The following is a 16,299-nucleotide window of genomic DNA, read 5'->3' as shown; positions in this document are numbered from 1 at the left end:
GTTGCATATTTTAATGAATACTCTTTCTGGATATCAGATGATTTGTGTCTTTTGTTTATATGGTAATTTACTAATCTTAAAAACTAACCTTACATTCCAGGAACAAATCCGACATTTTCACTATATAACTCTTAAATAAATTGCTGGATTTGGTTTGCTAATATGGGTTGGTCAGAAAGTTCCTTTGGTTTTTAAAAAGTAAAAATAAAGGACACATTTTTCATTTTCCCCAAGAGCTTTATTAAACAGTGATTCACCATTTTGTTCCACTAACTTCTACCATTTTTCAGCAACTTCATAATTCCATCTTCCCAAAACTTTTTACCTTTTAGAACAAAGAATTGTTCCAGGTGCCTTTTACAGTCGTCAGGGAATTGAAATTTTTTTCTTTAAAAGAAGTTTGTAAAGATCAAAATAAATGGAAATTTGAAGGTGCATTGTCTAGTGAGTATGGTGGATGAATCAGAACTTCCCAGCCAAGCTTTAACAGCTTTTGCCTGGTCATCAAAGAAACATACAAACTTGCGTTATCCTGATGGAAGATTATATGTTTTCTTTTGACTAATTCCGGATGCTTTTCATTGAGTGCTGCTTTCATTTGGTCTAATTGGGAGTAGTAATTGTTTGAATGAATTGTTTGGTTTTCCAGAAGAAGCTCATCCCTTCCAGTCCCACCATGTACACACCATCAGCTTCTTTGGATGAAGATCGTCCTTTGGTGTGGTTGGTGGTGGTTCATTTTGCTTGCCCCATGATATCTTCCACTTACATTATTATACTGTATCTGCTTTTTATCACCCATCACAATTTATTCAGAAACGAAATGTTTTTGTTATGTTTTAAGTAGAGAATTGCATTCAGAAATACGATCAAGAAGGTTGTTTTTTTTTTCCTTATGTGCAACTCAAACATATTTAATAAAAGCAGTTACCATAGTGCTTTGATTTTCGGTGCTTGAGTTGGATATTTTGAGTATCTCACTTATCTCCCGTGTGGAATAAGGTTCATTGTTCTCAATGTCTCAGTTTGATTGCTATCACCTTCAACTGGTCTGCCCAACTATGGAGCATCGTCCAGCAAGAAATCTCTACCACGAAACTGTGCAAACCACTTTTGACACATTTGATCAGTCACAATACCTTTATATACTTCACAAATCTTTCTTTGTGCCTCAGTTGCATTTTTACCTTGAAATAATAAAGCATATTATTCTGAAAATGTTTTTTTTCCTTCCATCTTCAATGTTAAAATGGCTGCACAAAAATTCAGCAGTTTTGGTAAACTTTTTAAAATGCACTCTGATATGACAGCTGTTACAATACAATCCAACAAAATTGTTTTGAATGAAGTTAAAGACATCTAAGCAGTACTAGAGCCATTTTACAGAAAAACCAAACTTTTAGGACAACCCAGTATTTTGTTTTAGGATTTGTGCATTCATGTTAAACCTGAGGTTAATCTCTATTTTGTCAGCAAGGCTGTTTTGCCATCCTAAAATGGTTTGGGGAGTGTATTTTCAGTTTTTGAGTCTACATTGGTTCTTTTTTATGGTTCTGTTTAAGTTATCAGTAATTTTAGTTCCTTGAACATAATAAGCCTTGTTTTTTAAAGTTTTATGTTTGATAACTCTATTATGGGGATCTTCTTTTTTGGATATATTTTTGTAGTCTGTTTATCTTGATGTTCAATCACATATTCAACTCTCTTAATATGTCTGGTCATTTTTGAGTGCTGAACAGTAGATATGACTTGGCACACGTGCAAAGAAATCATCAGTAAAGTTTATAATGGGCTTCACAGCATGAACAGTGGAGGCCAGAAGACAATTGAGTATTTTTTAATTTATAAATTTTTATATATACATAAGTAATTCTGGAGTAATATTTTAAATTCTTACTAGCTCTAGGTCTGTTGAAATCTCAGTTTCTCAGTCTCTGTATGTCTTCTAGGATTGGTAAATGCCCAAATAACCAACAAACCCAAATGCCAGATTCAGCTCTCTAGGATTTCTTCATTTTAAGATTTTGGACTTACAATTCCTCTCTTTATTTATATCTCTGCAGTGTTTTCAAGCAGGTGTTTGATGTGTTCCATCTTTCCCTTACTCTGTCATTATCAGAACTTGAACTCTTCCTGTATTATTTTTTTAATTGGCTGCACAGCGCTGCTTGCAGGATTGAACCCAGGGCCCCAGAAGTGAAAATGCTGAGTCCTCATCACTAGACCACCAGAGAGTTCCTAGCATTCTTTTTCTTAATAGTTTACAATTTTATGTTGAAATTCATAATTTGATCTCATCAAATAATAAGCATGATTATTAAAAATCTGTGTCCAGAAACTTCAGCTTCTGGACTCAGTTTTGTCTTTCAAGTTTGTCTTGGTTCTCACTGTTTTGTGTGTACCTGGTTTATTCATATAGATTATCTGGAAAAAAATTATTTAAGGTAATTTGAGGTTGACAGTTCTCTTCTAGAAAGGATTTATGATTGCTTTTTCTAGACACCTGGGGTCTCACAAACCAGACCCCCAAAGCTGTCTGAAACACACTTCTTGGCCGGTAAACTTCCTCTTAAGGAGTTAGCAAATGACTCCAGGGTAAAAACTGCCTCCAGAGTTAGGCTGACCTCTCTGACTTCTTTGCATTTTGATCACCTCTCTTTGCATTTGATCACCTCTGTGGCTTTTTTTGCTTTTGACCTAATAATTCCTTGATACTGTAGCTGTTTTCGATATCCTAAATTTTTGTGGGAAGTTTGCCTGTATTGCTTGGTCTGTATTTTACTGGAAGTGGAAATATCATTTTACAACCTTCTAAAAACCAATCATTACTATCAAGGTCTCCAGCCTTTTTAATAAAACAGATTCATGAAAGGCAACATAGAAATGGTGAAAACAGGGCTACTTTCACTTAACAAGCCTGTGCTTGAGTCCTGACTCCACTGTTCACCAGCTGTTAACTTGTTAACTTCTGTGATTCTCAGTTCTCTCTTCCCTAGTATGTATATTACCTATTTATAACATCATGGGATAAAATGTGTAAAGTACCTAAGCATAACCAGGCTTGGTACAAGTACTTAAATACAAGTTACCCACTAATCCTTCCTATACCCACCCTTCTATACCTAATCCATAATATTTGTCTTGGTCAAATTTTAACTCCTACCTACTTTTTTATTTTCTTCAGGTGATTCTAGTCACAAGATTCCTATTTCACACTTTGAATGTGGGCATGACCAAGCAACTGTGTTACAAAATCTTTATAGATTCATTCATCCAAACCCAGGGAACTGGCCACCTATCTACTGCAAGGTAATTTCAACATAAGAATTTATTTTAAGTCACCTACTTAGAAAACAGAAGATACATGAAAGATACCTAAGGAAAGAACTTTCGCCTATGAATTAACTATGTGTTAAAATATGTTCATTTTTAGTTGCTTTGAATGTAATTAGGTATGTATAATGCCTTTTCTTCTACATTTCTCTAATACTGAAGGGATTTTGAAGACTGCAGTAACTGAATATATTTCACCTTTGGTAGATTTCATGTTTATAGTTCCTCCTTCTGAAATATCTTCAATTATCTTTTTACCCTGAAGGATGGGTTTCTAGTTTGTACACCTATCACTTCCAGGCAAGAGTACCATTTATTCAGAACTGTTTTTGTAGTAATTCCTTGATCTTCTTTTTGTAATCTTTATTCTTTTGTCTAAATTCTTTCAGGCTTGGATAAGTAGAATTGGGTTTTAACCTTACTGTTTTATTAATAAAACAGTAAAAATCAAACGTATTTCTCACCATGAATACAAATCACCTTATCCTTTTCTGAACATTGGTTTTATTTGCCTACCCTAAGTCTCACTTGCTGTTCAAAAAGTATATTAACAATGCTTTATGAACATAACTGGTTATTACTAGCGGTATTTTCTAGTATATGTTGCTTTTTTTTTTTTTTTTACTGTTCTCATTTAGTTTTCCTGAACTCTTCAGCCTTTCCCTTCCGCTTACCCCTCCTCCCTCCCACAGTTTGAAAGGGCCTTATTAATTGAAAGGAACAGAGGATAGAAGAAAATATAAGTAAACTTTTTTCCCTTCTCTAGTCTGATGATAGAGCCAGAGTCAACTGGTGTTTGAGGCATATGGCAAAGTCATCAGGTAAGTTAAACCGGGTCACTGCTCAAATGCATTTTTGTATCTGTGTTTCCATTTTGATGTACATGTTCTATGTATTTGAATTCACTAATTTTATGTTTGTTTTTATTTACCAATGGAAGAAATCAGACAAAATCTAGAGCTTCTCACTGTAGAGGATCTTGTAGTGGGGATCTACCAGCAAAAATTTCTGAAGGAGCCTTCTAAGACCTGGGTTCGGAGCCTGCTAGAGGTGGCCATGTGGGATTATTCTAGCAACACAAGGTACTTAAGTGACTTTGTGAACTGAGAAATACAGTAGGATTAGTTTGTGCCTTTTAAAGCAGAATTTTCCTATGAAACTTTGGAATCATTGTATTTCCTTGAATATAATGTTTCACTGATTATAAGATACATTGTTACTTTATCACTAAAAGCAAAAAACAAACTACCAAATAAAACCACAGTGTTTTATCATTTAGAGTGTCTGTATTGATGAAAGTATATTGTATCCATTTAAATAAATACTGTGTTACATAGAATTTTTGTAAGAAATATAAAAAATGAAAAGTATTTTTTATTTTGATATTTCAGGCTTACAGAAAATTTGGAAGACTCTAGTATAAAGAAATTATATATACCATTCTCAGATTCTAATTGTTAATATTTTAATATATTTATAAAAATAAACACTGTTTCTTTTTCTCAACCACTTTAGAGTAAGTTGCTGTCCTGATGTCTTTTCACCCTGAATATCAGAAATGTTCCTAAGAACAGGAAGATGTATATTGCCACAATACAGTTATCAAAACAGTATATTGCCATTGCTACAATACTACTGTCTAATCTAAAGGCTGTATTCATATTTTGCTAGTTCTAATAATGTCTTCTGTAGCAAAAAATAAACACCTAGTGTCCAACCCAGGATGACATATTACATTTAGTTATTATGTCTCTTTGCTGCTGCTGCTGCTAAGTCACTTCAGTTGTGTCCGGCTCTGACTCTGTGCGACCCCATAGACAGCAGCCCACTAGGCTCCTCTGTCCCTGGAATTCTCCAGGCAAGAATACTGGAGTGGGTTGCCATTTCCTCCTCCAGTGCATGAAAGTGAAAAGTGAAAGTGAAGTCGCTCAGTCGTGTCCGACTCTTCGCGACCCCATGGGCTGCAGCCTACCAGGCTCCTCTGTCCATGGGGTTTCCCAGGCAAGAGTACTGGAGTAGGGTGCCATTGCCTTCTCATTATGTCTCTTTAGGATCCTTTTAACCTGGAATTATTCATTAATCTTTGACTTTGGTGGTCTCGACCTTTTTGAAGAGTGCAGGCCAGTTACTTTGTAAAATTTTTCTCAGTTTGAGTTTGCCTATATTTCCTCATGGTTAGATTGAAGTTTTGTGTGTGTGTGTATGTAACTTATTTATTTTCAATTGAAGGATAATTGCTTTACAGTATTGTGTTGGTTTCTGCCAAACATCAACATGAATCAACTATGTGTGTGTGTGTGTGTGTGTGTGTGTGTGTGTGTGTATCCCCTCCCTCTTGAACCTCCCTCCCATCTCTCTCCCCATCCTACCCATCTAGGTTGTTACAGATCCTCAGTTTGAGTTCCCTGAGTCATACAGCAAATTCCCATTGGCTATCTATTTTATATATGGTGATGTATATTTCCATACTGTCTCCATGTATCCCACTCTCACCTTCCTCCCCTTCTTCCATATCCATAAGTCTGTTCTCTATGTCTGTGTCTACATTGCTTCCCTGCAAATAATTTCATCAGTATGAGGTTGTGTATTTTTAGCAAAAGTACCTCAAAAATGATGTGTCTTCTCAAAAATGTCAGATCTGGAGGCATCTGATTTTAATCTCATTACTACTGATAGCTTTGATCACTTGCTTAAGATAATGTCTGCCAAATTTTTCCATTGAAAAGTTATTCTTTTTCACCGTACAATTAATATTATGTTGGGAGAATCTTTGAAATTTGGTCGATTATCTATTCTTCAGTCTTTAACCTGCTAGCTTTAACATCCAGCGATGGTTTTTGCCTGAGTCAGTTATGACTATATTTGTGAAATGGTGGTGCTCTAATTTGGTTGTTGTTTCTACATTTATTAGTTAGCATTCTACTGTAAGGAGCTTTTCCTTTTTGCTGACTTTTTTTTTTTTCATTTATAACTATGGACTTACATATTCCTAGTATCTTATTCAGTGAGCTGTAATGTATTATTGACTTATTTTTTGCTCAGATTGGTTTCTTTATAGCCAGTGGTTTCTTTGTTGTTTGTTTGGAGTTTGGATTTTGTTGTTGTCAAATTTTACAATGCTGCCTCATTTTTTGAGTGTTTCTTTGCTTTTCCAGCTCCAAATATTCCAGGTTCATTTTGTACTTTCCCTGCTCTAACTTTAAATTAGCCATTTATCCAAGGAACCCTGATTCTGTTTAATGGAGGAGAGTATTTAGGAGATAGAATCTGGGTTCTAGGTGTTCATTCCTACTAGAGCATCTTTGGTTCTAGCTCCCCTTAGTGGAGAGAGCTAGGAAATATATATATGTGTGCTACCCTTCATACTCATTTTTACATGGCTAGACTCACCTGCCTACTCCTTCCTCTCTTTCCTCTTCGCTCTCTGTCTTCATCTCATCATGAGTTCATACATAAACCTGCAATTGCCATTTAAAACCATAGAGTTCTCTACTTTTCCATTTTTTGTGTTGCCTTTCTGCATGGAAAAACCTGGTGCTTAACAATTTTGTTGGTTCAGTCCTAGAATGTATTAGGTTGTTGTAAAATTAAGTGATACGACCATTTAAAAAAGACATATTAACAGTTTAGAATCTTTTTTCAGTTTTATTTGTTAGTCAGAGGTTAATCAAAAAGTTATTGGCGAGGGACTGGTGGCCCAGTGGTTAAGATCTCATGCCTCCCCTACAAGGGGCACAGGGCTTGATTTCTGGTCAGGAAGCTAAGATCCCTCATGCTGCAGGATATGGCCAAAAAAAAAATTGTTGGAATTTGTTCTTTTTTTTTCTCCTTCACTGAGATTAAATTATTCATTTGAAATAGTTTACTTGCTTGCTTTATTCCAGTTTGTTTTTGCCCATATTTGTTGGTTTTATTACATTTTAAATGTGCAGTACATTAGCACAGTTTAAACAAAACAGTTCAGTCTAGCTCTGTAAAATTTCTTGAAAGTGTTAGTCACTCAGTCATGTCTGACTCTTTGTGACCCTGGGGATTGCAGCCCACCAGGCTCCTCTGTTTTTGGAATTCTTCAGGCAAGAACACTGGAGTGGGTAGTCATTCTCTTCTCCAGGGGATCTGGATCTCCTGCATTGCAGGCAGATTCTTTACATTCTGAGCCACCAGGAAAGTTCTGTAAAGTTCCTTGGATTGCATTAAATTTATAAACTAACTTGAGAACTGAAGTCTTTATATATGAATGCTGTGCAAGGACAGGAGATGTCTTTTCATTGTTCAGATCTACGTTTGGGTCTTTCAAGTTTGTTTTAAAATTTTTCTCACATAGGTTGTGCCTATCTGAGACTGGTGAGTTTTTGTAGGGTGGTGCCATGATTCTTTGTTTATTCTATGAAAGTTGACTTGATTAGACTTTCTAACTTTAATTGCATCAGTTTTGGTAATCTGTACTTCCCTAGGAAATGATTCATTTTATATAGGTTTCCAAACTTATTTAAGCCTGCAAGCTAAGTCTCTTATAATTTAAAATTCCTTGTTTCATTGGTTTCTTATATATTTGTGCTTCTGCTTTCCCCTCCTAAATCACACCTCGTGCATTGTCTATTTCTTTTTTTTTAAATGGCAAGATTTCAGTTTATTAGATCTACTAATTTTTTGTTCTCTTCCTCATTTATTTCTGTTTTTGTATTCTTGGTACTTTGTGATTCTTTGTTTAGATTTGTGGGCCCAGTGTTTAGTTAACTTTTAGATTTTTTTTTTAATTGATAAGTGTTTAGTAGAGTGAATTTTCTCAGACATGGCTTTCAGTGCATCCCATAAGTTGTTGACATAGCATTTTGTCATTAAAAAAAAAAAAAAAATTCTGTAGTTCCAACTCTCTTTAACCCAAGAGTTAATATGAGGCTTTAAAATGTCCAGATGGTAAGCAAGCCTTTCTGATTTTTGTTAGTAAATTCTAGTGTCTTTGCATTTTGTTCAAAGTATTGTTTATAACATTTCTACGTTATGAAAGTTACCATTGTTTTGCAAATTAAATAATCAATTTTTGGACTGTTTTGTGGATATATAAGAACAATATGTATTTGTCAGGGTGTAACTTTTGACAAGTACCCACAAGCTCTACATTATTATGTCATTTAAGCTGCATTATCTCTTTATGTTTTTTGTCTGCTTGATCTGTTTTATATTGAAAATGGGATGGTCTCATTACTATTGTTTATGTCTGTGTCTTAGGACATCTCCTATAGTTATAAGTGGTTGCCGTGTTATTTGATGCCTTTACAGGAAAAATTTGCTGAATCTTGATCTAGTAGATTGATCAAGGGCTCTTGGGAATGACAGTAACTGTGTTCTTGCGTGCTTAAAACTTTTTCTGTTGGTTTACATTTTATTTCTTTGAGTATTTAAACAAAAAATACAGTTGTATTGTGTTGCTTTATGTTGTTTTTTAGAAGTTTGGTCATTAAATTCTCTTGATTTTTTTTTTTGACCTTTTTTGCCTGGAGACCTTAAGAATTATTTTTTCATCTTTAAACTCTAATCGTTTTTAAGAAATTTATTTATTCATTCATTCATTTATTCTGTGCTGGGTCTTCATCGCTGTGCGTTGGTTTTCTCTAGTTGTGGTGAGTGGGGCACTGTCTAGTTGTGGTGCACAGGCTTCTCGTTGTGGTGGCTTCTCTTGTTGTGGAGCATAGGCTCTAGGGTGAGTGGGCTTCAGCAGTTGTGGCCCATGAGCTTAGTTGCCCCACCACATATGGAATCTTCCTGGACAGAGATTGAACCTATGTTGCCTGCTTTGGCAGGTGGATTCTTAACCACTGTACCACCAGGGAAGTCCTAAACTCTAACAGTTTCACTGGGATATTTCTCTGAGTTCATTATTGCAGGTCAGTTTTCCCAGGTCTTTGGCAGCCCCTTTTAGTGTGCAGAATCAGGTCTTATTTCTGGATATTTTTCTTAGATTGTAGTTTAATATTTTTCTCCATTTCACTTTTCTTAAGGATGTGCAATATATGTATGTTTGGTCTATTTTACCTATCTTTCATTATGGTCACTCTCACCCCTGTTTCATCCTTCATTAATCTATTATTCTCATGTTAGTTTTCTGTTTTCTTTAGTTTTTCACTTAACTTCTCATTTGAATCTGTTCTTCCTTAGGTAGTTTGAAATTAAGTTATTTTCCTATGCGATTTTTATTTCTTTTCTGAGTTTTGTCAACCCTTATGTCTTATTTTTGTTCTTAGTTTTGAAGTTTCTTATTTAGGCCATGTTTTCGTATCGTCAGGATTTTTGTTTAAGAATATTTAATTTATATATTAATAACCATGTAGAATGTGTGTGTGGTCGCTAAGTAGTGTCCAACTCTTTGCATCCCCATGGACCATAACCCACCAGGCTCCTCTGTCCATGGGATTTCCCAAGCAAAGATACTGGAGTGGGTTGCCATTTCTTTGTACAGGGGATCTTCCTGACCCAGGGATCAAACGTGCATCTCCTGCATTGGTGGGTGGATTTTTTTTTTTTTTTTTACTACTGAGCCACCAGGGAAGTCCTTGTTGTGTTATGGTGTTATGTTACAGTTTTCTTCTTCATGTTTTTTTTGGGGGGTGAGGGGCAGGAGTGAGGGTAGAGAGAGTTACCAATGACAGTCATTCTTGTTTTCTGTTTTCTTCTTGCAGTGGCTTTATGTTGTTCCTTTGCATTTCTTGGACAGAGGTGGTTATTTCCAGTGGTTTGAAATTTATAGTTTAAGTGCTCCCTCTTCTGTCAGTGTAACAAAGTATAGTTTCCTTGAATGCCTTCAGGGCGATGGGGATGTGGTTATGGATCTTTACTTTTTTTTTCTTCTGCTTTGATTGTTCTGGAAAATATTAAATTTCCCCCTCTTTTGCTTTTTACCCCTCACACAATCTCTGAAGGACTTTTGCCTCTTGCCTTCTGCTGCCCAGAAAAATTGCCTTCCAGGCTGCCTTCTGGAGTCTTTAGGAACTTTTTAGTCCCTTTCCTGTAGTCAGTGCTCTGATCTTACCAGGATTCTGCATATTTATGGACCTCCTCACTGTGGGAATGATTATGATTTAATCTTGGGCTCTTCATTTCCCTTCTCTCTTCCCTCATGTTTTCTGGGCTCCACTCTCTATATGAAGCTATGTAAAGGCTTGGGTGTGAACTTGTGAAATGACTCCATTGGAAATTAAGAGGTATTTTTTCCCCCTATTTATAGGTAATTGATGCTTGTAGTCTTATAATGTTCCCTTAGTTATGCTGCAGGCCTGTACTTTGTTTTGTTTATTCTTGTTAGGCTTTAAGTTTATGGATGATGTATTAGGATATTTAGATTTATGTACCATTGCCTCAGCCACTTGCTAAAGTATTCCTAAAATTTCATATCCAGAATCATTCATTGTCTGTGTTTTTATACCTTATTGTCTCTGTACCATCCAGAGTGGTAATGCAGCATTTCTTAAAAGATAACTGCACTTTTATCTCAGGATTTTCTACCAAGCCACTGATAGACACCTTTTCTGTAGATTTTGATGCTGGTTCTTTCTTGATCTTGTGAGATGATATCAATAGAAGATTTCAGAGACAAAGCAATATTTTCTCAATGGTTTATTGACTAAAATGTTGAAAGATTACAGTTGTTAGATTATCAAGAATAATAAGCAAATATATATGCAAACCAGAAATAGATTCACAGATACAGAAGACAAACTAGAGTGGTTACCAAAGGGAAGAGGGTGAAGGAGGAAGAAATTTAGGAGTATGGATGATCAGATTCAAACTAATATATACATAATAGATACACAACAAGGTTATACTGTATAGCACAGGAAATTACTATACCATTATCTAGTAATAACCTGTAATAGAATATAATCTACAAAATACTAAATCACTATGCTGTGTACCTGAAACTCACACAATATGGTAAATCAACTATACTGCAATAAAAATAAAAATACTACATATGACTGCTTTGAAAAATAATAAATTTGTACCTATTTAGGCAATTTCAGCTATTTCTAACTGTTGTTAGAATCTGTTAGTTAATATAAGCTGATAGGACTCAGTTCATATAAGCTAGATATGACTCATTTCAAACACTGCTCTTAAACTTCTTAAAGTTTATTAAAATTTGTAATAAATTTTTGACAAATATTGTTTCTACCTCCAGGAGAAATGGGTGGGTTTTATATTGGTGAAATTGAATACAGTTACATAAAAAGAGTAGCAAGAGTCTTAAACAGACTTTAATTACTGTCATGTTATTTTGAAGGCTGCAGTATTTGTAACTTTTATAGATTCCCCCCATTCTCCTTGTTGCTTCCGGTCATAATTGTCCTTTGATTAATTCACTGTGACCTGCTGACTGAAACAAGGCAGCTTTTATTTAATCAACAAATATTTATTAAGCATGTCCCAGTAAGTGTCCTAGAAACTTACCAAACATATAGTGGTGAATGAGATGAATATGGTCTCTGCTTTCATGCAGCTCACAGCTAAGTGGGAAAGAGAAACATCCTATAAATAAAAAAAACAGTGGTTTTAACTGTGATCAGTGATAAGGAAATCAGCAGGGTACTATAGTAGGAAATACTGTGCAGAAAGACTGCTTTCTAGAATGTTAAGGAGACTTTTTTGATAATTTAACATTAAAGCTGAGATCTTAAGCAAGAGGAGAGAAGCAGCCTTGCTAAAAATAGAAGGAACAGCATCCTGAGCAGAGGGTTGCAAAGACCTTGAGGTGAAAACTTGGTGTTTACTGGAAGCTGTTAGACAATATGTGTGTCCCACTGGAGAGTTGGTGAGCAAAGGGGAGAATTCATAAGATGAGATTGAAGCAATAAGCAAGGACCATAAACATAGGGCCTTGTTAGCTAAGGGAAGGAATTTTATCAAATAGGGAATCAACAGTATTAGCTTAGATTTCTAAAAATTTCTGAGTATTTAATGGATGTATTAGGAGAGGTCAAGAAAATATTGAGCCTGTAATTATTAGTCATTTCTCTGGTCCATGTAAGAAATGGCTTGAACAAGGATGATGACAGTAAAGTTAGAGCTGAATAAGTAGCTGTCAGATTGCTCAAAATCAGTGGACCTTGCTGATGGGCTGGGTACAGGAAGAGAGAATGAAAAGAGGAAAACCTAACGACAGTGCACGGGTTTCTAGTGTAGACCTCAGAGTAGAAGAGGATGTGAAAGAGGAGCAAGTTTAGAATATGTTGAGGCTCTGGTGAGGCAAGTTCTAGAAATAGTATGTAAGCAGCTGGTAGTTCTGGCCTAGAACTCAGTGGAGAAGTTTGGAGAATGTCAGCATTTGCTTCACTATATTTCAGGCACTGTTCTGGATACTGAAAATGCAGTGAAGAGAGGCAAATCCTCTGCCTAAATGGATCTTACAGGGTATAGATGAGATCATCTAAGCAGAGGGTGCAGAGAGAAGAGGACCCAGCACAGAGCCCTCACAAACTCTGACATTTTCAAACTGGGAGAGATTGACTTTTTGATCTTCTAGAACCTTTCAGCCCACAGTTGCTATCTATATAAATCATCATAGCCAATCATCAGTGTTAATGAGGGTTGAAGAGATGAAGAGAAAACCTAGGATTATAGATGCAGTAACTTCACAAATCTCACTGGGGTACTTGGTGAGGCAGAAACGTTAGCTTGCTTTGGTTCCTTGGATTATCTCATTCTTCTGGGTTGTGAGTTGTGATCCTCCTGTTGCTGTTGAGTCATTCAGTCGTGTCTGACTCTGCGAACCCATGAATTGCCCCACTCCAGGCTTCCTTCTCCTCCGTCTCCCTGTGATCTTCCTATGTGGGCCTTTCTTGTGTTGCAGGCTTTCTTTGAATGTCTGATTGTCCTTAGCTCTGTTCACATTTTAGAATGAGGCTGTAAAGATGAATAAGTGCTCTGTGTTGTCCAGTTGGCACTGTCAACTGATCAAGCTTTGCTAAGGGAAAGCAAACAAAGGAGCTAGTTGTAAAGCTGGAGGTCGAATCATAAATTCCAGAATTCTCAGGGTTTTTCCGTAGGTTTTCAGCATCTATTCTTGATGCCTAGTTCTCCAAGAATAGGTCACTTCTTTGCATGGAGTCAGGGAAGTTAACTATTCTTTGTACAGAAGAAGTCCAGTCTCATATCTTACCTCTGCTCTCTGGCCAGCGACATGTCCATGAGTTCAGAGCTTCTCCAGAGGTCCATAAGTAGATTAGTGTCTGTGCTGCCTATTCCGTGAGTACTGAAGGCTGTGACTTCATTTGTCTAGTTCCATCAGTTATCACTCCTTCATTTACTTGCTGTATCCCACAGATTTGTTAAACTCTCTTCCTTGGAGGCCTCTTCCTGTTTTCTCCTTTATTGTGGACATCTACTACTATGACAGTTTGACTTTCATTTTGATAGGGTTTTAAGGGCAAGAGGAGATAAATTTAGGCATCTTGAACCAGAATCATTCATAGTTTTAAGAGGTGGAGTTTTCTATTTTGACATCACTTTAGAACAGCTTTTTCTTAGTCCAACTTTAGGTTTTGATATTTAACAAATACAACTTTTGTATTTAAGGCGTGAGACTAGGTTCTGGGGGAAACAAGGGAAAGAATAACAGGATTGCCCTTGCCCTCAGAGTCTCCTGTCTGATAAGAGCAGTAAAGCACATTATGTGAGTTATATATGATAATTTATGAAAATTCTTAAAGAGTTTCAAAAGATTATGATAAATCACATGAGGGAGAAATCGCTTCATGTATTTAATATATGAAGTACTTTATTTGTTTCTTTTTAATTTTCACCAACTTTTAATGGGTACAATAATTACAGAAAAAAATTTAGAAAACCCCTACTGTTGTTCATGTTTTTCTTTAAAATGGAGCAATAATTTAAGGCCATTTTTAAAGTACTGTGAGTGTATCATCTTTGTACTAGGTAAAACATGGAAGTTGAGACATCTGTAAGTTAGAAACAATATATGCTTAATAAAATTCTAAATATGGCAAATAAAAAATCTCCTGATAATCAACTTTTAACAAAAACGAGAAAACAATCACAGAATTGTCATTGCTCTACCTAAGAGAAATTCCAAAGGAAAAAAGCATTGTGAATGCATTAGAAAGGAAAACTATTCAAGTGTAGTTCAACAAAAATGCAGTGGTCAAATTATAAACAAATAATATAAAAGGCAACTGTTTACTTATATTTATTAGAAAGCACAAAATAGTTTGTGTGTGTGTGTGTATATATATATATAAATTCATCTATCTACCTACCAATTAAGTATCTTTATATAGGCTATTTCCAAGTTATGTAAAACTAAACTATTTTGGATTAAAATATTTTATGTAACTTATATAGTATTGAATTATATCTATTGCTTGATGCTGTTGCTTGGAGGACTTTAATCAAATGAATTGTTATTATGATCTAACTCCAAATTAAGTCCTGTGGCAAGATAAATAAAAATCATAAAAATTAAGTCTACTGAACTTACTGGGAAGCCAACAAATTACAAATATATACATTATTCTCTGAGAGAAATGATGTGAATTATAACACATTTATGTATGTTTCTGAATTTAGTAAATCAGTTTAACAGATCTTAAGAGAATTTTTTAATATATTATTTCTAACTTTTCCATTTCATGTTTTTGAAAACAGAGCATATCTTCCGTTATAATAAATGCTTTATTTGCTTCTTCTGGAAAGATGGATAGAATTTCTGTAAGCAGAGATTTGGGTTAAAGGGAGGACCTTTCCAAAAGAATAACATGGCCTGAGCAGTGAGTCAGGATTGAAAACATTGAGAGTATAATTGAGAAAAAACAGTGAGTCAGTTTGACTAGAGTGGAGAGCATCAGTAACTGTCAGATGACAGTGGTTAATGAGAAAAGGAAAAGGCAGGGCTATCCTTGAAAAGGAGGAAACTTAACCCTGAAATAAGAGCAAAAGAGATCATTGAGACCTTGGGATATCAAGAAAAGAGTGTAAAAGTCCTTTATGCTGCACATTATTTTAATGGATAAGATAGTTTTGAAACTTTAGGAGAAGAAGTTGCAGACTTAACAGACATACTTATGATTTTATGTTATTACTTTAGAGTGGAATTTCATAAAAGAAGCACATTGGAAATGTATTAAAGTTGAAGCTAGATTTGAGGTTGCATAATGCATATTAGCATAACAGTATACAAAGTTCTGATTATTGACAGTTTTTAGAATGAATCATCCTTCACTAGAAAATACATTCATATTTTGGGATAATTTGGAGGAAGATCAGTAAATATAAATAAAACCAGATCAAGATAATGTCCTTTTTAACAGTATGATGAGATCTGGAGACATTTTTCCCTGGAGTCAGATTTTTCTGGGGTTTTTGTTGTTGTAGTTTTGTTTAAATACTGGGATACATTGTAATATTTTTAATTGCTTTCATTTAAAATATGATCTCCAATGGAAAATGTGTATATTAAGTAGATGCTCTTGGGAATTAAGATCTGGATAAGGAGCAAAACTAACTGGAAACTTAAAATATCTTGATTCCACGTGGACATGTGAGAACTAGATTTGTTTGTTTCTTACTGGAGTGTAGTTTACTTATGATGTTGAGTTAGTTTCAGGTGTACAACATGGTGATACAGTTATAGATACGTGTATCTATTCTTCAGATTCTGTTTCCCATATAAATTATTACAGAGTATTGAGTAGAGTTTCCTGTGCTATACAGTAGGTCCTCCTTGATTCTCTCTCTGATACATAATAGGGTGTATATGTTAATCCTAGCCTTCTAATTTATCCCTCACCCAAACCTTTCCCCTTTGGTAATTGTAAGTTTGTTTTCCAGCTCCGTGAGTCTGTTTCTGTTTTATAAATAAGTACATTTTTATATATTTTTTAGATTCCACATATGCTTATATGGGCAAATGTCATATAATATTTGTCTTTCTCTGGCTTACTTCACTTGATATGA

At 35.2% G+C, this 16,299-nt stretch overlaps 1 protein-coding gene across 4 annotated transcripts in view; it reads left to right on the top strand.

The window, feature by feature from the left end:
- MAEL (maelstrom spermatogenic transposon silencer) overlaps positions 1-16,299 on the top strand; it is a 49,565-nt gene that overhangs the window by 19,654 nt on the left and 13,612 nt on the right. For all 4 annotated transcript variants that reach the window (XM_081489292.1, XM_081489291.1, XM_081489293.1 and 1 more), the window contains 3 exons: positions 3,185-3,309; positions 4,100-4,154; positions 4,274-4,415. In XM_081489292.1, coding sequence (XP_081345418.1) covers positions 3,185-3,309; positions 4,100-4,154; positions 4,274-4,415 — 322 coding nt within the window. The remainder of the gene's footprint in view (positions 1-3,184; positions 3,310-4,099; positions 4,155-4,273; positions 4,416-16,299) is intronic.

The sequence above is a fragment of the Giraffa tippelskirchi genome, chromosome 5 (assembly GCF_054371585.1).
Source record: "Giraffa tippelskirchi isolate mGirTip1 chromosome 5, T2T-mGirTip1v1.2.pri, whole genome shotgun sequence".
In the NCBI taxonomy this organism is placed as follows: domain Eukaryota; kingdom Metazoa; phylum Chordata; class Mammalia; order Artiodactyla; family Giraffidae; genus Giraffa; species Giraffa tippelskirchi.
The sequence above is the reverse complement of the archived record's forward strand: the minus strand, read 5'-3'. Positions and strand labels throughout refer to the sequence as shown.